Source organism: Equus quagga, chromosome 16 (genome assembly GCF_021613505.1).
Source record: "Equus quagga isolate Etosha38 chromosome 16, UCLA_HA_Equagga_1.0, whole genome shotgun sequence".
NCBI classification, from domain to species: Eukaryota; Metazoa; Chordata; class Mammalia; order Perissodactyla; family Equidae; genus Equus; species Equus quagga.
Genome location: NC_060282.1, coordinates 51154924 through 51181088, shown reverse-complemented (window position 1 = coordinate 51181088; position 26165 = coordinate 51154924). Strand labels below are relative to the sequence as shown.

The following is a 26165-nucleotide window of genomic DNA, read 5'->3' as shown; positions in this document are numbered from 1 at the left end:
AAGTTATAAATTCCTTAATAAGGGAGAGAAAATTATTAATAATACATAATAATGAGGCATAATGAAATTGTACAGAACTTCACTCACTTTTTATCTATTCACCAAATATTTATGAAATGGCTACTATATATGATAAAGGAAAGAGATAAGAATGAGGCCAGAGTTGATGTGATGGACACCATGACCACCTCAAAGCTGAGCTGTGGACAGGAATAGAAAATTACAAAAGCTTGACTGATGCCAGAAGGTCAGAGATCAATGCAAAAGTTTTTCCTGCAGTTAAGACATTTGGAAAGCCTTGGGCACAAGATTAACTGTAACAGGAAAAGTCAACCAATCAGAAATTGGACTCAGTCATGCATACCCTGCAGTTTTTGACTTTATAAGCCCAACTACCTCAAGACGCTGGGGGTGGGGGCTCTGGCGGTGGGAATCATTGACCAGTATATGAGTTGAAGAGTACCTCCCCCACTTTGCAAAACGTTACTAAAGCCTCTCTTTCTTTAAACATTATCCTTGCCTTGTAAAGCTGTTCATTTCGATTGACACATATTAAACATTTTGCTGGATATTTACATGAAAAAGACCCTGTCTCAATCCTAAAGATACTAATCTCTCTATAAATAAATTTATTTGCTTTCATTCTTACTATATGAAAGTATGTAATTATACAGAAGCAATATCCAATCATTATAAATCATCTTAAATGCTTTCTTTGTATCTATTATTATACAGTACCCTTTAAAAATAAAATTATCTGAGACAATTAACTTTCTGGAAAAAAATACAACAGTTAAATCTTTTATCTCACAACTTCCTCTAAATAAAATCCCTTATGTTTTAGAAAGTGAAATAATTTAAATAATCCAAATTATATGAAAATTGCAAGGTGCTATATAAGTAAATATTTAGTAACTTTTGAAAAGAGGGAGTTCTAAATTTAGGAATAATAAGAAATTATGTACTCATTACAGACAAATAATACATGTTAACTAAAATAAAAAAAGGAACACACTTAGTGGCACATAGCAGGAAATATGGTAAAGTGTAAGGAAAATGCTAAAAAAACCTTATGAATAAAAAGACAAATGATATTACAGAGAGAAATCATTCAAAACGGTGGAAAAACAAGTATCATTTTAATACATATGAGAACATGTTCAATCTCACTAGAAATAAAGAAAGTAATAATATTAAAATGATTTAGCTTTTCCCAAACATTAAAATAGTAAAGATCACTGAAAAATATAATAACTAAAGCTAGCGAGGTTATATTGAAACAACTATTGGCATAAAATTGCTGATGACAGTGTGAAATTCTTTAGCACAATAATTTTAATATATAGTTTAAGTGTTAAAGTTAATATTATTTGATTCATAAATTCCATTTCTAAAAACTAACTATAAGGAAACACAACATATAAAAAATAAAGGATAATGTTAAATACCTTATTATTAACAAATATTAAAAGACAGAAATTCTGAACATTTTGCATTAAAATAAGACTCATGAGAATCATGTAATTACATGGAAAAATGTAAATACTATAATGGTAAGGGGGAACATATGGACATGAAATTAGATGAAATAACTACGTAAAAACAAAGAAGCTTGTAAAAGGCTGGAGGGGAAATATCTGCCAAAATTTACCAACTTTTGTGGCTTAGGTGCTGACGTTAACCTACAGTGTGATTTTGGACAAGAAACTTTACAGCATCGCTGAGTTGTAAAACTAAAGGTTTACAAATTCTCAAATTATAATTGTAAATTTAAATCATGTTTCACGTGTAGTCTTAATCTTGAGAAACAGGAATTTGCTATTTCAATCAGAAGATCTTTCAAGTGGTAAAACAAACTTTAAAAACTCATTATTTTAAATAAAGAGTAGCAAACTTACTCTGGAGCTAAGAATGCATATTAGAGGTTTGGAGACTTTTTAGAATACGGAGCACGAATCCTTGGCTGTAAGAAGGACACTCCAAAGATGTATAAAGTAGTTAATGAATCTAATGATTAACCAAAAGATTTGCCAGATGAGAGATAACGCAATAAACTAGGAACAGTTAGAACAGTCTTGGTAAACTGTGATTTGGTAACACTCAAAGAAATTTGTAAAGCCCAATTTGGAAGAATCTGATTCTGAAGTTATTATCAGCAAAAATTATACAGTTCTGGAAAATGGCTTAATTCAAGAACTCTTTGGCAATCCTATTTCTTACGCCAATATTTTCTTCTTAAGATTCTGATAAACATTATAGCAACTATGTTAAGAATATTAATGCTCAAAAAGATGAGTGAACACCACTTTTTTTAATAACATGTTGTTTCTATTCCCTGTAGCTGATTCTGAGGTGGACCCAGACAAGAGAGTGTTGTGTGAGCCATGCGTGCAGAGTGGGATTGTTTGCCGTTGTTTAACATTTTTCGATGTTCTTAGGAAAAAGGTGGTAGTGAAGAATGACAGGAGCAGATATGCTTTGCTTCAAGAGCTTTCAAATTAGGGTAGAAAGTAAACCAAGATGTAGCAGTAAGTTCTCTATAAAATACATGTAGAATTTTGTTGGAAAAGTGAGTTTGCATGATGCAACACTAAAACTTAGAAAAAAAATGTGGAATTTTTGTCTCCAATTTTTTATCCTGGTAGAGTTCATACATAGTGGTATAGTCAGTAGTTGCCTACATGGAATGAGATTAGGAGGATGATTAAGACCTTAAACTCCTCTTTCCTGATCACCTTCTTTTGGTGCCTTCTTCTACACAGACTGAACTAAATTGCATTACCAGTAAATTAAGATTTTTTTCCTATTATAATGCATGCCTCTTAGGAAAGGTAAGGTATTTTTTTGGCAATGTACTGAAATAAAAACAGATGCTGATCTTAGAGCCATAAATTATGAAATGTAATCCAAACTTTGTATACTACTTATAGGCCACAAGACTTTGGGCAAGATTCTTAATTTATTGAAGCTTGAGTACATTCTATAGTAAATTAGAGGTAATGATACCTGACTATCCTACTTTAAAAGGTTCTCTGAAAATGGATGAGATAATAATGCTCATGGAATTTCTTTGTAAGTTACAGGGTTTTTTTTTTCTCTTAGTTCAAACTAGTTTAGTAGAGTTTTTCCAATAGTACAGTAGGATATGGCAAATTTTGATATGAGAAGATCTCTGAACACAAGTAGTAATGGTGATGCTTCTGGGAGAATATGGAATTAGAAGTGAGAACTTTCAGAAGACAAATATTGCCTACTTCACATTTTAATGATTGTCCTTTCTGCATCCTTCTATAAAAGAAAAATCTTTATATTTAGTTGTAAAATTAAAATTTTATTTAACCTTAAACATAATTCCTAAAATGTATAACACTTTGAGAAAATATGTCCCAATAAACGTCTATAATGCTTTTCCAATGCCATTAATGGTATACTGCATAGACTCTTAGCTTATGTTACATCATCTCTGGAAAACATCTCCTCCCTCTGCATCTGCTCCTATGACCTCTTTTGTTTTCTCCTATTTTCTGCATAAAGCTTTTGGCATAGAATGCCCCTAAAGTCAGAGCAAAGAGGGCAGTCAGTACTGGAAGAATAGTGTACAACTAGTGAGAAGAGGTAGTATTTTTGACCTTGAGTGCTTAGACTCTTAAAAAGAGATATGTTTATTCATTAATTTATTCATTTATTTCAAAACCCTTTGCATAACAATATTCTTTATCATGCTGCTTAGTGCCCCCATCCAACTCTACCCCTCAGTGTGTGATGCAGCCTCTCCATAGGCCCAGAGAAACAGAGAAAACCAAGCTTATCTTTACACTGTCCTCCTTTCCATAGTCTTGCTGTATTGAACTATGGGCTAATACGGGATTATACTGCTGTCCTGTTGCTGCTGATAGGATAATTCTGTAGGGTAACCCAAGTTCCCCTTAGGTATGACTAGCCCTCAGGTACAGTCACCCTGTGGGTCAGCTTATTCGCCTTCTCCAACCTGCCTTCCTCTTTCCATACAGCTGTATCTCTGGATAACATGCATCTTTGCACTTGCCTATTTCTCTGTCTCAGATATTGTTCCATGGAATTCAAAATAAGAGGGTTCATGCTAGTCCTCAATACACGTGCAAAGGTGAGATCTTGGAGGTGGATTGTTTGATAACTGGCTGACAACAGAAGCCCATTACTGTTAGTAGATGAAGTAGGCAGTGGCTTAATTGTATTAATTACAATCTGTCAGACCCTAAAACATAAGAGATGTCTATTCTGGATAAAGAAGCAGTGTGGAATTTATGTTAAGCCCTAGTAGGAGAATTGCAATATAGATATCCCTGGGTTCTGGAATAAAGCTGTGTCATCTACAGCAAATCCATATACCACTTTACAGGCATTCCTTGGAATGCCAAGAGGCCCTGGTAGATATGGAAGTCCACATGTGGCCAGAGCTGCATATCTTGTTTGGATTTTTGTCTATTCTACTAAGTCATAAGTAGGACAGGCCCATTAAAAACCATTGCAAGATGTAATTGATTCACCTGGAATCAGGCATGAGCAGAGGCAGAGGGTATAAGCAAGCTACCCAAGCTGCAGTCCGGTATCTGTGTAACCACCACTCTTGACCTGAATGACTTTATCAACTCAAAAATAGGGCTACATAGGAGGCAGTCCCTATGGCTACCTAAAATAGGGGGAAAAAGGCTAAGATTTGTTCCAAAATAGACAGGCTCAGCATATTAGAGCATGAGTAGACAGGATGAACCTTTATAAAGAATCATCTCCATGCATGAGGCTTTGTTTTTGGTGGCCAACATTTACATCATACGAGAATGTTCTCCTGGTCAGCACAAATGGAACATGCAGGGTCCTTGCTGATAAAATTAAGTGCACTTGAACAAGTGGTGCTAAAGACAGCGTGTTTCTCCAGGTCCCTTGTGGTAAGGGGAGAAGTATTCAACATTTCTGTGTTCGTGAGCCAGTTGGTATACCAACTTTCTTGCTGCAGCCTGTCCCCTGGCATCTGAGAAGAACGAAGCCATGGAGTCTGTCAGAGGGACCAGTGGGAAACAGAGGAAACTATAGATGGTATGTAAATGAATGATGCACAGGAAACAGATGATCAGTGGAAGTTCTATAGGGTTTTTTAGACAGTAATCTGAATACTCTAGTGATAGAGGTCTTGTTTATTGCATGACTAAAATAAAAAACTCTTTTATAGTTTGGTATTTTTAAAATTTTACATTAGACTCTTCAACTACAATAAGTTAAAAAATGAATGTGAGCGTATAATGAAAGATTAACTAGTGAATTCAAATATCTCAAAAAGTTGATAACGAGTGTATAATTGAACAAAATGTTTTTGATCTTTACCCATCCACCATGGGAACCACTGTAACACTGATCACATACAAACAAAAAGGCACAAATTAGTAGATACTTAAAATGTTAGTAGTTGCCTCTTAAAAATTACTAAATAAGTTGTTATATTTAGATGAGTAAGTATAGTTTAAAATCATTCTTTAAGCATAAATTTCTGTTTAGATCAAATGACTTCCCTTCTAAATCAAATCTGCTAATTCTGGACTTTCAGGATTCTTGTTCATGTATCAAAGCAAAGCTATTGATATTGCTTTGTCTCCATTAGCAGAAGAACTTCACAATTAAATGATGTTATTTGTCTATCAATGCTTCAATTGGAAAATCACTTACCTTTAATAACTGTTTTTCATTCAATTTGTGAAATCAAAATAAATCTTTAGAAATTTCGTTACGTCAAAATTAAATTTATTACTTTGAATACTATCATAAATTCAGTTAAAAACTTCAACATTGGATATGTTATTTGTTATTGTGATAATAATATGAATATGTACTATTGGTAGAACACAGGGTTGTGGTAAAATCAATATTTTCCTAAATTAAGAAACTTACTTAGCTAAAGTGCACTGGAATATATTCTGGTGAATACACCACTTGTATTTGCATCTCCACAAGCTGTGATACTTTACTATACTAAAAATTACGTACCAAAAATAATTACCCTGCTTATTATTGCTTAGATAATCAATATAAATATCTCTTAATTTTTCTTTAATGTGCCAAGATATATGTTTATGTTTTAGGGATAACAGTCTTTTAAAAATAACTTTTGAACAGAACTATATTACAGGTTGACCAATATCATGAAACCAACTTATCAGATAATAAATAATTACTTATTATCACATTTTGGACAGTAAATTGCAGGGTTCTTCCACTTATTGACCACAAAAGGACCAGATATTCAACTAGAACTCCAGGAAACTCAGATTAGAGAAAAATGTCTCCTACTTTCATCTCTTTTCCAAATAGAGATCTGACACTTCTTACTTAGTGATAGATGACCAGAGATGCAGAATATCTTTCAGCTTGTATCTGCATTTATTTGCTTGTGATTATCTCCACTATATCTGTGCTATCCTCCAAAACCAGTTACCCATCCTACTTCTGATATCAAACATGAAAAATGTAGTTAATTAAGACTGTTTAAAGTACAAGGTAAATGTTAAATACAAATATTTATTATGCCATAGAATAAAGGCTTTACATAGGTAAACATGAATCCATGTTCTATAAAGCAATTAGGATAATCTTTTTACCCACGCCCCTCACCCCTTCTCTCCTTTATGTTTCTGGAAAAAAATTTATCCTAATTAAATATATCTTTGGACTTAATTTCTTTTTCACTAAAAGTAGAACTTCAACTATATACTAATTTTATAAATTTGAATGGGGATGATGAATACACAAATACAAAATAGAAATATCAAAATACCACAGAAGTAGATGAAAGCTTATAGCTGTCTTTCACTTAATTCCTTTGGTGGTATCATACTCATGAAGGTATTCATTACCAGGCATTGAATTAATTTAGTATTCTTGAACTGTGCTTGAGTTTCCAAAAAAAAGATGTGTTGATATCTTCACAAGACTCAATTGTAATACTTCATAGTAAGTGCTATGCTGGAGTATGCCTATAATTCTCTGCTCTCAAAGAAGAGACGTCTAAATCAAATTGGTGAATAAAGACTTACTGGATGAAGACTTGCATTCGAGGATGAATGTAAGCTGTGGGAGTGTTATCTGTAAAAGCATAGTGCATGAGTGAGCCACTAAATACTGAGGGAAATACAGGAGATGATGCTAAATTGCAGGCAGAGACCAGAACATTAAGAGGCTTCTAAACTCTGCTAACAGATATTGTCTTAAAGGCAGAAGGAAGACACTGAAGTAATTTAACAAGAGAGACTGATGACAAGGCCAAGTTTAGATTTTAGAAGTATCATTAATCTGGCGATGGTATGGTGGATGGAATAGAGAGTGCTGTAACTTTATATACTCATAATGCTTTGTCTCCTTGCCATCCTATCTGCAAGTACCCTGTTCCAGATCTGTCTCTTTCATTAGACTGTAGACTCTTGAGAGAAAGGAATGTATCCATTTTTGTATTCCTAGTGTGTATCAATAGTCATGAGACATTGCTAATGCACAAAAAAGAGCATATTCAATAGTAAATCAGGACAGCCTGTTTGGAAGATATTGCAGCAATTCAAATGAGAAGGGACTACCTTAGTTAGGCTAATCCTTTCAGGGAGTTTTGAGGAAGAGACATGAGTATAGTACACAATTCAGATTCTTTTTGATAACTGAGATAGGAATGCAAAGGAGACAGACTGAAATGGACAACAAACTGAGAGTTGGACACACTGTGTTGAGATGTGTTAATATGCAGTCTTAGAGATCAAGATGCATGTCTGAATTGGAGTTAACAAAACAGAAATTCATTATCATCAGGCCAGTTGCCTAAACTAATGACTGGATGAAATTGCCCAATCAAGCTCAGAGCTTCTCTATCAAACATATTTCACTTAAATTTGTTCCCTCCAAATGGACTTTACATATAGGGATACAGTCACACGCCACATAATGATGTTTTGGTCAATGATAGATTGTATATATATGAAGGTGGTCCCATAAGATTAGTACCATATAGCCTAGGTGTGTAGTAGGCTATACTGTCCAGGTTTGTGTAAGTACAGTGCATGATGTTCACATAATGACGAAATAGCCTGAAACATTTCTTAGAATGTATCCCCATCATGAAGTGGTTCATGACTGTGTATGTATATATATTTCCATCAAATATATGGAACATTCAAAGAGAGGTATACAGACTTTTACTTTAATAATTTATTTGGAAGCTATTAAGAAGAAGAAAGAAAAAAACAGAAAGGTGTTTCTAAAACTCAGACCTCATAGGTTATGTTGCAATAGCTTAAAGTCATCAGTCTGGTGAGTTGATATACAGTCTTTATTTTAATCATAGCCACGTAAAATTTTTCAACAGGATAACCAAACTGCATGTGGGAAAGGAAGCATTAATGTGCTTCCACATACTACTGGACATGGTATGCTATTTGTTATTCTTAACACACTGATTTTATTTTGAGAAACTTTACATGCTACCTGTATAACACAAACATGCAGGAGAATTTGGTTTTGTTGGTATAAATGTCTTGCATCGTTAAGGTTTTGTGTTTGTCTTGTTTATTGTTGTTGCTTTTTTCTGGCATCATGATAAAATTGAGCCACACTTAGAATTCATATTATTGATTCTTTATATAAATCAACTGTTTTCTAGTTATTTCTTTCTAACATATGCACACATTGGTGAGGGTTCAATAGATAGTGACAGGTCTAGAGAGAAAATGAAATGAGTTTACTGAGATGGCTATATCTAAGTCAATATGCCTGTGCAATGTAATAAGACATCACTGTTTCATTCTCCTCTAGGTTGTCTTCAGGCTGCTCCACTGACAGATATTAAGCACTTTATCAAATAATTGCTAAATTTAATGAATAAGTATCTGCATATCTTCATTTATGAGACAGTACTGTTTTTCACATTTACAAGTTTATCGATCTGAGTTAATCATTTATTCTTTTTTTACCTGAACATAATTTTAAAAATCCTGAAATTCAAAGAAATTTGTATTTCTAGAAATCCATAGTTTACATTTGACTCAAATGTAAAAGGCATCACTTGGGAAACTATTGTGTCCATTAAATTAGCAACATACAATTAATTACCTTGAGATGCATAATCTTTCCTTCCGAGCTGAATCATTTTGATTTAGTTAAAAATGCCCTAGAATATTGTAAGCAGTTGAAGACTAAAGTCTGAATTACTCAAGGTCAGTGAGGATATATGTAAGTCTTGTGCTTGAATGGATCTATATGGAATAGATCCAATATGGGAGGTTCCAGGTAGAGCTAAATTGTATTTATCCAAGGGATTTGGAATAAGTTCCCATCTCAGTCTCCTGTGAGGCCTGCCACCAGAAACTTGTTTGTCTTACAGACCAAGAAGTCTCTTGGGATAGAAATCACTCTGAGACAGGTAAAAACAGTTATACAACACTTCAAGGATAGGGAAAAGATATCAGAACTACACTTTGACAATATATTTGTCTCTAATATATGAATCCTATGGTATATCACACTACTAGGGTGTGCTTTTCCAAGAGACTTAGAAAAGACATTTACCTAAGGTAAGATACATAGCACTGATTTCCTGTCACTAAAAAAGTAAGAAAGTAGCCTCTTCATTTTTACATTGAACATAGTAACTATTCAGTAACCTCTCCATAGCTACTTTCATGAGAATAATTCAACAGATGTCCTGAAAATCCTCTCCTTTTCAGTGTATTTCTTTTTCCCACACAGCTGCTCAGGTCAGAAACTTCAGCGTCATACTTAGTTCCGTCTTCTCTCTCTCCAAGCCCTACTGACAGTATATCCTTATTACTCAATTCCTTGCTGCTCTGCATTCTCAAAGTACGCTGCTCTAAGCCACAAGTCTCCTAATAGCCTCCTCCTTTCCCTACGTACACTCTTCTCCCTCTCCAAAGCACTCTCCACAAGGGTACCAAAGTCATCATAGATTGGATCACGTTCCGGCATAAAATCCATTAATATCTTTCCATGGCCCTTGACACAATGGGTGCCTCAGCCCTAATTTTCATCATCACCTGTGTCCACACCTATTGCAATGTAACTCTGAAGTACTCTCCCAAAATAGACTGGGATGATCTGCCTTCTTACTGGTTTGTGGCTCAACCATGTGACATGCTTTGACAAGTGGGATTTTTCAGCTGTTCTAAGAGCAGGGGCTAAAGAAGAATTGCACATTAAGGCTTCCTCTCTTCCACCTTTGTCAATTGCAGAAAAAGGACATGTCTGGGCTAGGCTTCTGCTTCTGGGAGGAATGCGGAACAAGCAGAGCAGAGTCAACTCATGGATGCTTTACGGAGCCATCCACACTGCAGACTCAGGAATGAGACCTGTCCAGATCAATCTTCTGAATCCCATAGAAGGGTAAGAAATAAGTATTTGCTGCTGTAAGGCAGTGAAGTATTGTCATTGTGAGTTACATAGCAATTTTGTGACCCCAGCTAACTGATGCAAGTGCCAAATCTTTAACATGAAGTCCAAGACTTCTCATTATTTGGTGCCTGACTACTTTACTTTCAAATACTGCTCCCTCCTCATTCTCCTGCTGCTGCCATGCTGAACCTCTGTCAGTGCTCTCTCACCTCTCTTTCACACATGCTACTCAATCTTCCTCCACTGTGAGCCCAGTTAGCCACTCATGACTTACTAATTCTCAGGTGAAATGTAGTTGTCTCCAGGTACTGCCTATGGCCCCTTAACCTGGTTTACATGTTTCCACTCTATCCTGAACTCCCTTTGCTGAGAATCATTATACTTATAATTACTTGTTTAATGACAATCTTCTCCACTAGGTGCCACAAGAACAAAGACCTCTATGAAAGCAGAGACCCACAAGGACCAGAATGTAGCAAACAAATGTGTTGATTGATTGATCAAGATTTCTAGAAAACATAGTGCTTCTTTGACATCTTGAGAAGGGCAGCACAGTAGCAAGATGTTGTTGGTGCTGACCCTGCAGTTGTCAGAACTATGCAGCATAATGTGAGTAAAATAAGTGTCCACCTCTTATTGAAGGTTTACCATGCATGCACACCACTTGCTGCACAACACGCTCCACATATATTTTCTTATTTAAACATTACAATAATCCTGTGTGAAAAGTGTCATTTGCATATCCATTTTAGAGGTGAAGAAAGTGAGGCTGCAGCAGCCAAGTGATTTTCTGCAGATGTTAAGGATAGGAGGACAAAAGAAGCTCATTGATGCATTCTAGGGAATTTGAAATAAGAGGGAAATAAGAGGATGAATTCCTAGGATTAGATGAAAAGACATGATTTGTGGTTGAGACAAGATCCAATGGAAGATGGGCTAGTCGGAAATAATGCTTAAATAGTTCAGAATCTATACCTTATATTTCATAGTTTACTATTTTTTTAACAAGGTATCTCATTTAATTTTAGAATAATACCCCAAGATAGATACACAGCTATTATTATTCTCATTTATTATGTGAGAGTTTCAGAGGTTAATACATTGTAGTAAAAAAATTTCATGAAAACCAAAACTGATGACCAAAGGAAAGACAATCTGAAATACAATGAGAAAAGTTTTAAGGAAGATTTTCTCAATATTAACAAAAAATAATCCAGGAAAAATAAAATGTATCAAAAGCCACAGAAAGGAAGTACAATTAAAAATTTAAAAGGATGAAGGAAGAGAAAGAAAGGATAAAATGGAAGAAGTATGTAAAACATATTAGCCCAAAATTTTTTGACTCTTACCTGATTTTATTCTTTATATACTTTGAATTATAAATATAACAGCAAAGCATGTGTTAATTTCCACATTGCTTTATAATGTTCTTATATGGCCAAAAATGAATTAAAAATCTAGAAAACTTTATTATTATACTACAACTAGCTACTGGCATGAAAACTGGCATGAAAGCTACTGGTTAATGCTTCTCTTTTGAACATTTACTTTAGAGTTATCTTTGAAATGCTTGAGGTTTAAAAAAATTTACCTGATAGATTGTTTCCCTAAATGCCTGAGTTTGTTTTGCAATAAATGCAATGTTCTTCATTCTCCTAAATATAAAGAAGAAATAATTTATCTGAATAAGAACATAAAGATTCCATCAAATAGCTGCCTTTGTCCATTTTGAGGGGGCTGTAAGTTACACAGCCAAAGAGAAAAATGATTGAAAGACACGCTAAAAATGAAAAATGCTGAGATATATATGAATATTGTCATAAGTACATTATAGCGTATGTATATTTAAGATTTCTATTTATGTAGGAGATGGTTCAAGAAAATATTCATTTTGGTAATTCCAAATTTTCCTTTTAGATTTGTAATTGCTACCTTTGATATGAAATAGTTGAAATATTATAGCATAAATGGCATAAAATAAAAACAATAAAAGTTTAATTCTATTTTGAGATGTTCAACCTATGGAATTCATATTATAATTATATAAATGCATTTTAGAAAAAGTCAAACATATTATGAAATGAGTGTGTGTACATGAAAATCATATATTTTTAGCAGAAACAGTAGCTCAAAGCTCCTTATAATCAGTGACTTTCAATTTGTCCAATCCAGATCAAACAGTTATTAAAATGAAAAGTGTAAATATAGGTCATATTAACTTCATTTCAAATTTTACCTTGAAACGCTATAGAAATCAGTGTCTGCTTAAAAGTACAAATGGATTATATAGATTTAGATATTTCATTTATCGCAAATGTTAATGTGTTGACAGTGAATTTAATTCTGAAGCGCAATTATTTGGTAATAGGAAGTCTTCTAACTTTGTAGACAAAACCCAGAAAACAAGAAGGAAGTGATTTAAGTTAGGGTGACATCATATTTTACTGCACAGATTACAAGTTCCTAACATGCAGGTCACTGTGCACATGTGTGAGTTTTACAAATCTACCCGAGACAATGCTTTCAATTTATATTCAATGAAAGTTGGAATGGGGACAAGAAGAAAACAGGAAATCATTACAGCAGCCTCTAATATAAGACAGAACTAATTCTTAAAAATGTTACTTTTTACTTCATATTTATTGTCTTTGTAGATCTGTTAGCCAATTATGCTTTTGAAAACATTTTTAATATGTTAATGTCTTAGCACTGTCTCTTAGATATCCTAAAGTAAAAAAACCTTTTAAGTATTTTATCCTACAATTTCTCAAATTCAACTATTAAAACATTTTTTTTAAAAATTATCAGACAATAACAATTTTGGGAACTAGTGGTTCCAGAGACTCTACCAAGGAAACAGTAATAATATGAGTAATACCGTGTTCTACTTTTACCCAGGCTCGAGAGCCAAGACTTACGGTGTTCCAAACATTGCAATAGACATATACACAGGATGAACATTCCTTGTCTCCAGTTATAGCCAATGGAGCCCTTGAAGACAGCTTATCCCCTGGGCATGATGCGGAGTGCGGCGAGGGCTGAGGTGTGGGCTCAGGATGCCCCCAATGTCGTTTTAACCTTTAGAGCTCAGGTGTTATCCGTCTGATGCAGATAAAAAGCACCCTCCCTCATTTTGTTTTACAAAATTTCATGGTTTAAAAAAATAGTTTAAAAGTTGTTTTTCTAAATTATTGAGGGGAAAAATAAGTATCCATTAATTCAATCTTGCCTCCACCCAATCAATGCAATCTGTACCTCAGCTAGAGTGATCCTTCCACAATATAAATCAAATTTAGGTCAAACATACATTGGACCTTAACTATGTGGCTCAGTTTTGTTCTCCAACGTTGTCTCTCCATCCCTCTCCTTGTACCTTTTCCTTCAGTCATACTGAACATCTCTTAATTCTGTGCATACACTGTGATTATTTTCACTCTCAACTTGTAATAATGTGCTTATTTGACCTTGCCAACCATGAATATCATTTTCTCAGGAATGTCATGGAGTGGTCTACGCCCAGGGGAGGACAGATTTTGAGAATTTAGAATTTAGGGTTTGCCTGGATTCTCTCAATTTCAATCACAGATTGTTCCACTAGTTTTGTTTTATCAAACACACACTTGATCATTTCATTCCTATGTCTGAAACTCTTCAAAGGTATTCCTCTGTTCTAAGGCTCGAATCCAAATAGAACCCCTTTCATTATCTGGCTCTTAGTTACCCACGAACTTAATCTCTCATCTCCTTTGACCTCAAATTTGATGTCCTTCCTCACTTACAGATATTTGCCTGGATAATCAAGGGCTCTTGGGTCTCCATTTCCGTGAAGCTTTCCTTGAACACCCAAGACCAACATGTATACACCTCCTGTGTCTTTCAATAGACAGCAAGTATTCAGTAAATATTTAGTAATATTGCAGCTGAGGTCTCTGTTTACATGGAAAATCTATTAATAGATAGAATTAATTAATGCATTTATGCATGTTTAAAGGAATATAAAGGCAACAAATCTATACTTTCAACCATGGGAGTTATATAAGGGCTGCAACATCATACTTTGACACATTAGTAACAAAACCTTTAACACTAAAATGGCTACATCTTAACAAGGATGAAGATTACGAAGAACAAGTAGAGCTGTATATGGCAATAAATTTCTATGAGGGAATTCACCCCAACAACACTAAGTGAAAGAGAAGTACATACAGCTCCCTGCTATGTTGCTAATATAAACTAATGTATGTGGAATAGACTGCTATTCAGTGTGTCTTGTACTCTCTTAGAAAATCCAGGGAAATGGTTTTCCTTGGGGACTTTCATGCACAAGTAATAAATAACAAGTATTAGCTTGACATTCCCAGACACCTCACAGCTTCTGAACCTGTAGCATTTTAGATACCTCACAGTTTCCAAACTTGTAGCATTCTAGTGTAATCTAAATAATGCTCACACTCATTCCCTACCATGAGTCTCTGATCTGGTCTTTTAGTTTACTTTTTTCATCACTGTTTATTTTATTTTTTAAAACTTCTTGTAAGAAATGAAAAATATGGTTGCTTTTTCGTTTTGCATTAATGCGATACTCGCCTTCATTGATGTATTAACAGCACAGCATCTGCTTTATGTGGAGCTCAATCAACCACCCAGAACACCATCCTCCCCTTTCTTGGAATCTGTACTTTATCATAAGACCTTCGGTTTGCTTCCACAGTCACATCAAGGTTGGAGGACCTTATCAAGATGCAGTACAGATAGAGAAAATGTGTGCAGTCAAAGGGTATGAGTAGTATTGCTGCCACAGCCCTCCTGAATCCAAACATTTAAAAGATCTGCTGGACATATATTCTTAAGGATACTTTCCACATGCATATCAAGTAGAGAAAATAGCTGGATATTGTTTAATTATTTTAATAAAATTTTGGAACAAAACATGTTCTCATTTATATGTAACAATTACCTTTTTGGGTTTTTTTTGTAATTAAAAATAACTTCTTGGGGCCGGCCCGGTGGTGTCGCGGTTAAGTTTGCATTCTGCTTAGGCAGCCCAGGGTTCGCCAGTTCGGATCTCGGGTGCGGACTTACGTACCGCTTGGCAAGCCATGCTGTGGCAGGCATCCCACATATGCAGTGGAGGAAGATGGGCACAGATGTTAGCTCAGGACCAGTCTTCCTCAGCAAAAAGAGGAGGATTGGCAGCAGATGTTAGCTCAGGGCTAATCTTCCCCCCAAAAACAAAAAAGCCCAACTTCTTTCTGGGCTCATTTTATGGAATGAGGAAAACCTTCTTGCAGTGAGGTCAACTCAGTGGTTTGCACAGGGCTCTCTTGGTTTATGCTTGCTGTCCTGACATAATTATTACTGGCTCTTGCTTTCACTCCCCAAATGTCACAGTTTCAGTGATGAATGCTACCTTCATGATAACGTGTATAGATTCTTTTCCCTCCCTTGTAATTCTCAGATTGTCTTGGAGTTAGATACTTCCAATAACAAAATCAGAAAATGAAAAGATAGTGATCACTACACCTGAGGGTCTTTGGTTTCTCCTGCATGTCAAGTTTGTACTTACTAAAATACCATTTCCTACTAAATCGTTTGCCCTAGACGACATCATAACCCTTCCAGGAGAGTAACACCCAGGGCAGGAGTACACAGGTATGTGGTGTAGAATGCCCATTTCAAGCTTTTCTCCCTTACCACATTAAAAGCCAACAGAGGACTCTAACACAGACTCCAATTACACTAACCTTAAACAGAAACTCAAAATAGATTGAGGCATGAAAAAATGGATTTAGGTGAATTTTATCTGTTGCCCTCTCATTTACTAGTATGAGACTCTTTCATCTTCATGTGATAGAGTTTGGTGACAACTCTGGCAATAATATTTCATTTTTAAAAACAGACTTTAATTTTTTTTCTAATCAGTATGTTTTTAAAGTTATTTGTTACATTAATTTAGTACTTATGAAATTGATTAATAATTAAATTGGTTAATTTGTTAAATTAATTTAATACTCATGACCTTATCCTGATTAGAATGAGCATTTTATTCAAAAGAAAGTCTTTAGTCATAGGAAAAGTGTATGGCAGTCTCATTTGAGAATCATTAAAAGAGCCGCTGCTGTCTGAAATTCCATATTTAGGGAAGCATTCTTTTGGCGTTATGCAAAGGCAATGCACTGGACAGTCAAATATAACTGGCATATGTGTCCTATTTATTTTTACAATGTCAAAGTAGAATGAAACATTGGGCACCCTTTAATAATGTGAAATTTTGTGTGACAATCTTGATTGTTGGGACATGAAAAAACACAAGATCTCCAAACAACAACCCACATCCTACTTGGCTGTGAACAGCTGGACTGCACCATTAGACTCCCATCTTTTCCAAGATCAAAACACTCCCACTGTCTACACTCTACCTTTCTCATGCATTTATATCATTACCTTGTTTTATTTGCATTTGTTTTTGAAAATCTGTACAAGCCTGAATTTCTATGGTTTTTGAAAATCTATACAAAGCTTAATTTCTAGGTAAAATATAAGTTTCCCAATAAGAAATTACTCATTAATCCTTAAAATTAGTGCTAAGGAGTATATCAGTTTATTTTTTAGGCCATACTTTGACAAAGGAGAAAGTGGAATGAATCTAAGAAATTTATGTCCTCATGGGAAGGGAGAGAATGACCTCCATGGGGACCAGAGCCCCAAGTCAGAAACTGCAGCAGTGACTTCAGTACTGGAAGGAGATTAGTAAGGGGCAGGAGGTCAGTTGAGCTTTAACATTTTTTAGATATGACTGGCTGGGAAGATGCCCTTCATCATTCAATCTACATCACTCCCAGAGATATACCCTTTGTGGAAAGGGCAGACAATCAGACAGTTCAAGACCTTATTAGGTGTTTACAAGGGTTACATTCCCTGGCTAGAAACCCCAACCCCCAAATTTCTCCATTCTTTAATTCTAACATATTATCTTTAAAACTAAAAAAATACATTTTGTCATTGTGATATTGGAGATGTTGACATAGAAAAATAATAAAGACACACTTTGTTTAAAAAACTAGTTTTGAGAAAGGAAATTTTCCCTCAATACGAGGCCAAACCTTTAGCAAAAGAGAAAAAAAAATATATGTATAATATTCATATTATACATAGATTTCAGTTTATATAGTTACAATGTTTTGTGGCAACATATTTGTTTTATTAAAAATTCAAACTTTCATTTTTCTGTAAACAGATTAACACATAATTTTCTTCTAGTAACAAAAATGAAGATCTTCAATTTGACACATGTTAACCAGTTAAGATGCTGATAGGAGTTACAACTTTTTTCAATCACTCTTAAATTAGAATGTCTGCAGCACATTTCTTAGAGCTGACAAGCGCATTACCTTTGTTGCAGCATCAAAGCAGATAAATCCGGTGCTAAAGTCAATCGTAAGTCCCATTAGATGACTTTCCTGCACACATGCATATGTCTTGCACTAGACAGAAAAGAAAACTGTTACTTTTCATGTGATTGGCCCAATATCAGTATTAATAGCCAATATTTATCAAAGACTGTGTGACAGCTCTGTAATAAATTCTGTATACAATAGCTAGTTTAATACCAGCAATAATTGTATAAGGAAGATAGTATTACCAACATGTTAATGTTAGTAAAACAGAAGCTGAGTGGTTTTTGACCTGCCAAGGGGTATGCAGGTCCAAGTTTCCAATCTTCTCCGTCTGACCTTATCTTTACCTTGTACAACACTGACTCCCTTTGCTATACTGGCAATAAAACTGGTAAAAAAAATGTTTAGATGTAGGCCAGATTATTTTAAGTTGTTATATCCTGTGGCTAAAGATTGCTGCATTTTCATTAAACCAAAATCAAATTATGAAAGATTAAAGCATTACTTACATTCTTGGCATATCAATTTCATGGATATTATTAAAAGAGAAGTCTCAGGCACACAAACACAGATTCAGCAACCAGGGCAAGAAATACAAGAAACATCTTGACCTTAAGAGTCTCTATACGTTCATCCATGTGGTGCAAGCTATTTCTCAGAGACATTTACCACTTGACTATTATTTGTGTAAACTCTACTGATTCTTCAGAACTCAACAATTAATCACTTTTCACATTGAGATCATATTAAATTATAATTTTACTTACATGTAAATATTTTAGGAAGACTAATAAAATATAGATACTAAAATATAAAAATAAAAGATATGAAATTAAAACTTGGGGCTTATATGCAACATGATGCACTTTTATGTGCATAGGCCAGTTTTATTTGCATTTAATTGCAAACTGTAGCAGGAGAGTCAAATGATGAAAAATATTCGTAATTCACCAAGAAAGAAACATGGAGGAGGTGGGGGGAAGGAGAGAGGGAGAGACCTATCTCAAGTAAATTTTCAATACCAATCCTTCATCACATTTGTTTTTATAATGCTATATATAAAAGTACATTATATGAATCACATTCTGACTATAATGGTGACTAAATGCATCAAGTTGCCTTCAGCAAAAGCTATATTTATGTGTTTAAGCTCAGTTTGCCTAGAAAAGTTATAAGCATGCCAAATTATTCATCTAGAGTTACAGTTTTCAAAAACCAGATTAGAAAATATACTTAATGGGCGTCTGGGTGTAATTTTATTTGTTTAACACATGGGCATCTTCTATGTTTGCATCTGCCCATTACTACTTTATTAAAACTACTATAAACATTAAGGAATGTTCAAAGTTATCGCATTTCCTCCAATTTAGACAGAATTGTTTGCTATTTTCAAGTACTATTAATTAAAAAGAATATGTTAGGTGAAAACACCTTCAATACAGAACATTAAAATTTATCTCAGTAAGTTCAGAATTACAAATTAAATGTCATTGTCTCAATAATTAAATTGAAACAGACAGATATGACATAAATTGAGACCCACTCAAGTTTAATTCTATAATTTATAATCTTAATTAACATATAGAATGAGTATACTTAATACATGTTTTAATATTGAAATATTTGATTTATTGTTTGATTTCTGTGTTTGTTTTATAATGAAACTTGAATTACATACAAATAGAATATACAACTATGTACTGGGGAGCTTTGGGGAGAAGAAGGGAAAAAAAGAAAGAAGATTGGCAACAGATGTTAGCTCAGATGTCTATCTTTAAAAAAAATAAAACAATGATAGTTAGAAAAAGCAAAAAATTATCCTTTTTAGAGAATTTCAAAGTAGAAACACTCTGAAAGATATTTGCACACTTAAATATTATTCCACAACATTTGAAGATACATCACACATAAAATACTTTTTAATATGCCCTTTTGGATGATTGGAAATATCTATAGCTAGATAAAACACATGAAATAGGTTTAAAATAATAGTAATTAAATGAAATTAATTTTTGAAAGTGATACACATTTTCATTAAAAATTCTATTTTGAAAGAGCTATATTAGTTTAAATTGAATTAGTGTGAAGCAAAAACAATTATCTGCCCCTTACCAATATTATTCACTCACTGAGGGAAAATTGTTCAGAAATAGGACAAATAAAGGTACTAAAAACACTATAAATGACTTAGGGTTAACACTAGTCCTTTGAATACCAGGGAAATGTTGGAAGAGTTTACTCACATTAATTGTCACCTTCCTGTTTCAATATTCACTACATTTTCCAAATTTTAAGATGTTAATTTAAATGACATTGTGGAATGTTTTAGAAATACTTACTTTCCATGAATTATCTCTTAAAGTCAATATGTAGATATTTATATGAATATTAAGTACTTTATTAATCAGAAAATATGCAAATAGGTAGAGGAAAGATCAGAAGCTGGAAAATGCTAGGATACAGTCCTATTAAAGAAAACCAATTTCAAAATAAAAGACCATTTTATTTATTAATTCACTAATTATATTAGTCAAAATCATAAAACTTTTCCTTTCTGCCTATTTCACAAGAGGACATATATTTCCTCTTTATTTTATTTCTTTAGAAACTTCAATGGTAGTGGAAATATTAGAATGTAGAAGAAAACCATAAGGTTCTTCATGTAAATATATGCACATCCTTGAATTTTGAAAATAACACTACCAAGGTGTTCAGTCACTGATGATTGATTTCTAATACAATAAACAAAGGGAAATTATAAAATCTATAAAACAACTAAGAGCTAAAAAGGCATTTAATATTTTACTTTGCACTTACTATATGCATCTTAAATTGCTCTTGTGAAAAGGAATGGCCGTAGTCCAAAGAATTACACTGCTCAGGACCTCAGCTTAGAGAATATGAAGCCCAGATTCAAAGAATAATATTAAAATACAGCAAAACGACATAATTTTATCCCTATCTCATTTCTAAACATTAGGAGATTTAAAGGGAAATCTTAAATTGAGCCCAACATGTAGAAATTGCCATATAGTCGTTTCCAAATGAAGTACAATATTCTAGAGGAATGATAATTAGGAAAACCTAAAAATATCACTACAAATAACAAAATGTTAATTCCTATTCAACTAACTTATATTTCAATGTTTTAAAATGGTCTTAGATGTTGATACTTAGAATAAAATAATATACAAGATATTTTTCATCTTTCCATTATTGATATTAAATTGCCTATTTTACTGAATTGAGGTTCTATACAGCTAAATTATTGAAACAATATTTCTCAGCTACTTTAGCACTTTTAGATATTTGCCAATCAGCAGAGCTATTAGAAACTGTCAATTGAGCAATGAAACAAGTGAAATTTGAGTTTTCTCCTTCCTCTTTCCCGGATTGTCATGTCATACTGATGCAACTTGATGTGTTGACTGTAGAAGTTAGTAGTCACAAAAAAAGAAATTAATATGTGTTACAAATCAGTTCAACATGTTAAAAAAAGTGTCAAAATCTCCTATTATAAGCAAACATTCCAGGATAGCCAATGCTATATTATCATCATACACTTGTTTTCAAAATTAAGTGTCCATATGTCTATTTAGGTCCTGGCTCTGAGAACCCATTTGCATGTGGCAAGTGCATTATAACTGTTCAGTTTTGCCATAGGTCTCTGTTAGAGGTCAGCCACAGAACAAATACTTGGAAGCCTGCTCCATCCCACGGTTCTGTGAACTGTAGAGGCTGAAGATTCTATGAAGTTTGATCTAGATATAACTTGATAGTTAAGAAATAAAGTCTAATAACTATCTGTTGAATACCTGTGATGTACAAAATGCACTGTACTTCAGTTGTTAGATGAGTAAAATAATCCCAAGCAATCTACAATTTATATGGGGAATGACAAGCACACATCACCCTAAAACAAGAGGAGAGTGTGAACAGACGTAAGAAAATGGACAAAAGAAAGTGATATTGGTGTTCAAAGTGGGATGAGTTTGAACAGGATTGTAGCGGAAAGAGTAGTGGTAATCAGTGGGCAGGACAGACTGGAAACCAGGAAAATCTTCATGGATTACATTACACTGAAAAAAGTTTCAAATTCCATGTGTGATTTTGAAGGGTAGAGATGAAGAGAAGACTTTCTAGGAAGCCAGGGCATTGTGAGTAAATGAAACTATTCAGCTGAAAATTAGATGGTCATGATTGGAGAACAGGAAATGGCTTTGTAAACAATTAATTAAAATCAGAGCATTTTCTATTTTAGATTTAAATTAGAGTAGACTTTAATTAAAATTATAAATACAGTGTTGATGAATGGTAGGAAATAGCTTAGAAAGATAAAATTGCAGAAAAATAAAATGTTTTTTTCAGAGCTGTGCTACTATTCGTTTAATGAAAATGGGTAATTATAGAATGCATTTGAGGAGGTCAAGACCCACAGAACTGTATTCTTATGCTAACTGAATTTATATTGGAACTCTAGGGAAGTGGTCATGCATCTTTGGGAGTCACAGACCCTAAAATTCCAGTCTCTCACCTGTATCCGTTCCACTTCTAGAAAGGTTGCTGTTTGGAAGGCTCTTTCCCATTGGACGAGGTCACAATCTAACTCCACAGAGAAGTAGAGATCCTCCCCAGATTCAGACTGCACGATGAAGCAGTGTTTCCGCCGGTCCAGCAGGTCACTGTCCTGATGAAAACCTGGAGTTACATAGGCTGGCATACATCAATTCACATTGCTAACATTGCTATACCTTGAATCAATGTTGACTAACACATGGTGAAAGTGCTACAGTCATATAGATGACACTGTATTTTATCACTAAGTCTTCATTGAAAATGGTCATAGCAGACCAAATTGCAGGTCTCACAGTCCATAACTAATGCATTTCTTCTCTGTATACATGCTGAAGCATGTCCATAAAATAGAAGTTAAGATTTTTGGCTTCAAGTCTCACTAGCAATGTAACTACCAAAGCATTTAACACATAAGATTCAGTTTCTTACTGTACAAAAAGATAACTCATAGGTCACCATCATGGTGGAGTGACCTCTCGTGGTAATCTCTCCCCTCGACCATGCAATGAAAAAGACATTCATACTCCAAAAGAGGACATTGACACAACACAAAAGGCATCTAAAAGACCCATGCAGCTGTATATCAGAGGGTGGAGAGGCTGAAGCCCCCTCAGAGGAGGTGGAACAGGGTAAGGGAAACTTGCTCCCTCCCCAAAAGACTGCAATCTTGGACTGTGTACAACCTCTGAGAGGGAAGGAAGTTGGGAGGGGACATTCATTCATGGGGATGTCAAAGATCCCCAAGAGCATTTGCAGCACAAAGGGAAGCCCCATACTGGGGTGAAAGTTACCATGGGGAGTGATCACATCAAGCCAACACCTCAGCAGCACAGAGAGCCAGAGCAAAGTGAGTAAGCCCACAAGAGGATGCCAAAGAAAGTGCCCCTCCCCACAGACAGCCCAGTTCAGGCTCCAGCTTCTGGAATCAAAGCAGAATGCAGAGGGCTCAGAATACTTGGCTCTTGAACCCCACCCAGTGGTGATAGGTGGTTACTATGGATAAATAATACCACAATGAGCAAAAACAGAGTCACACCCTTTAGCAGTATCAAAAATTATATTAAATATCCAGACCAGAAGGAAAATGACAAGTATCCAGAAATCATCCCTGATGACACAAAAATATGTAATATAATGACAGAGAATTCAAAATAGTTATCATCAAAAGATGAGTTAAAAGAGAACGTAGAGAAACAATTCAATGAACTCAGGAGATACTTCACAAAAGAGATTAAAACTACAAAGGAGAATCAATCAGAAATATTGGAGATGGAAGACACAATGGATTAGATAAAATAAAATATGAATTACCTGAACGCTCGAGTGAACATCATAGAGGAGCAAAGCAGCATAATCGAGGATAGACATGTTGAAATGCTCCAGATAGAGCAGGAGAGAGAACTAAGACTAAAAGAAATGAAGAAAGTCTCCAAGAAATATTCAACTCAATTAGGAGATGCAACATAAGAATTATAGATATTCAAGAAGAGAAGGAGAATGGAGCAGAAAGCTTGTCCAAAGGAATAATAGCAGAGAACTTCCCATAGCTGGGGAAGGAAATCCATGTGGAGGAGGCTACCAGACTTCCTAAATATGTCAATGTAAAAAGACCTACTGCAAGGCATATAGTAGTGAAACTGGAAAAAGTGAATGACAAAGAAAAAATACTAAAGGCAGCAAGGCAGAAGAAAATAACCTACAAAGGAAGCCTTATCAGGCTTTCAGTGGATTTCTCTGCAGAAAACTCACAGGCTAGGAGAGACAGGAATGACATATTCAAGTCTTTGAATGACAAAACCTTTCAGCCATGAATACTCTATCCAGTGAGAATATCCTTCAGATATGATGGAGAAATAAAAACTTTCCCAGACAAACAAAAGCAAAGGGAATTCATAGCCATGAGATTCCCCCTACAAGAAATCCTCAAGAAGGCCCTCATACCTGAAAAAAAAAGAGGGAGAAAGGGATTACAAAGCATGGAGTAAGGAGATAAATAGGTAGACAGAATCAGAGCAAGTTAGCAAATACTCAAGTATAGCATTAAAGATAAGAGGAAGAAAAACACCAAAAACAGAGATAACCTGGTCTTTTTAATCGTTAAATCACAATACAACATGGAATAAGTTGTGAGAAAAACACCTTAGGAAGCCAAGAGTGAAGGGACTGAATCAGCTTAGTCTAAGGAAATAAGAGGTCATCAGGAAATGGACTATTTTATCTATGAGATTTTGAATACAAACCTCATGTTAACCACTAAGCAAAATTAAAACAGAGACACAAATAATAAATAAGGAGAAAACAAAGAAATGCAACATAAAAAACTACATAACCAGTAAACCAAATTACACAGGACCCTAAACAAAGGAAATACAGGAGAACTGGACAATGAGAGTTAAAACGGCAGCAGTAAGCCCTCCTCTATCAATAATCACCCTAAACATAAATGGATTGAACTCTCCAATAAAAAGACACAGAGTGACGAGATGGATTAAAGAACAAGACCCAACATTATGCTGCCACCAGGAAACACATCTCAGCTCCAATGACAAACACAGGCTCAGAGTGAAGGGATGGAAGACAATACTCCAAGCAAATGGCAAACAAAAGAAAGCACGTGTCACAATATTTATATCAGACAAAGTAGACTTCAAGATAAGACAGGTAAAGAGAGAGAAAGAGGGGCAGTATACAATGATCAAAGGGACACTCCATCAAGAAGACATAACACTTGTAAATATCTATGCGCCCAACACAGGAGCACCAAAGTACATAAAACAACTATTAACAAACCTAAAAGGAGATATTAATAACAACACAATAATAGTAGGGGACCTGAACACTCCACTCACATCAATGGATAGATCATCCAGGCAGAAAATCAACAAGGAAACAGTGGAATTAAATGAAAAGTTAGATCAGTTGGACTTAATAGACATATATAGAACACTCCCTCCAAAAACTGAAGAATAAACCTTCTTCTCAAGTGCACACGGAACATTCGAAGGATAGATCATATGTTGGGAAATGAGGCAAGTCTCAATAAATTTAAGAAGATTGAAACAAAAACAGGCATCTTTTCCTATCACAATACTATGAAGCTAGAAATTAATTACAAGAAAAAAGAGAAATGGACAAAGATGTGGAGACAAAACAACCTGCTATTGAACAACCAATGGATCATTGAAGAAAGTAAAGGAGAAATCAAAAAGTATCTGGAGACAAATGAAGATGAAAATATACTATACCATCTCATATGGAATGCAGCAAAAGCCATATCAAGAGGGAGATTCATGCCAATACAGGCTCTCTTTGACAAACAAGAAAAACCCCAATAAGAAATCTTAAACTACACCTAACTGAATCAAAAAAAGAAGAACAAACAAAGCCCAAAGTCAGCAGGAGAGAGATAATAAAAATCAGAGCAGAAATAAATCCTATTTAAGAAAACAAAAAGGCAGCAGAAAGGATCAATGAAATAAAGAGCAGATCCTTTGAGAAGACAAAATTGACAAACCTTTAGCCAGACTTACGAAGAAAAGAAGAGAGAAAGTTCAGATAAATAAAATTCAAAATGAAAGAGGAGAAATACCAATGGATACCACAGAAATACAAAGGATTATAAGAGAAAACTACGAAAAGCTATATGCCAACATTGACAATTTATAGGAAATGGATAAATTCTTAGACTCCTATAACCTCCCAAAGCTGAATCAAGAAGAAATAAATAATCTGAATAGAACAGACATGAGTAAAGTAATTGGAACAGTAATCAAAAGCACC

General features: G+C 34.6%; 1 protein-coding gene across 1 annotated transcript in view; it reads right to left on the bottom strand.

The window, feature by feature from the left end:
* The window catches only part of SNTG1 (syntrophin gamma 1), a 317880-nt gene that overhangs the window by 26060 nt on the left and 265655 nt on the right, over positions 1-26165 (bottom strand). Inside the window, exons 14-15 of the mRNA XM_046642673.1 lie at positions 22345-22497; positions 17805-17897 (exon numbers count right to left, since the gene is read on the bottom strand). Of these exons, the coding sequence (XP_046498629.1) occupies positions 17805-17897; positions 22345-22497 (246 nt within the window). The remainder of the gene's footprint in view (positions 1-17804; positions 17898-22344; positions 22498-26165) is intronic.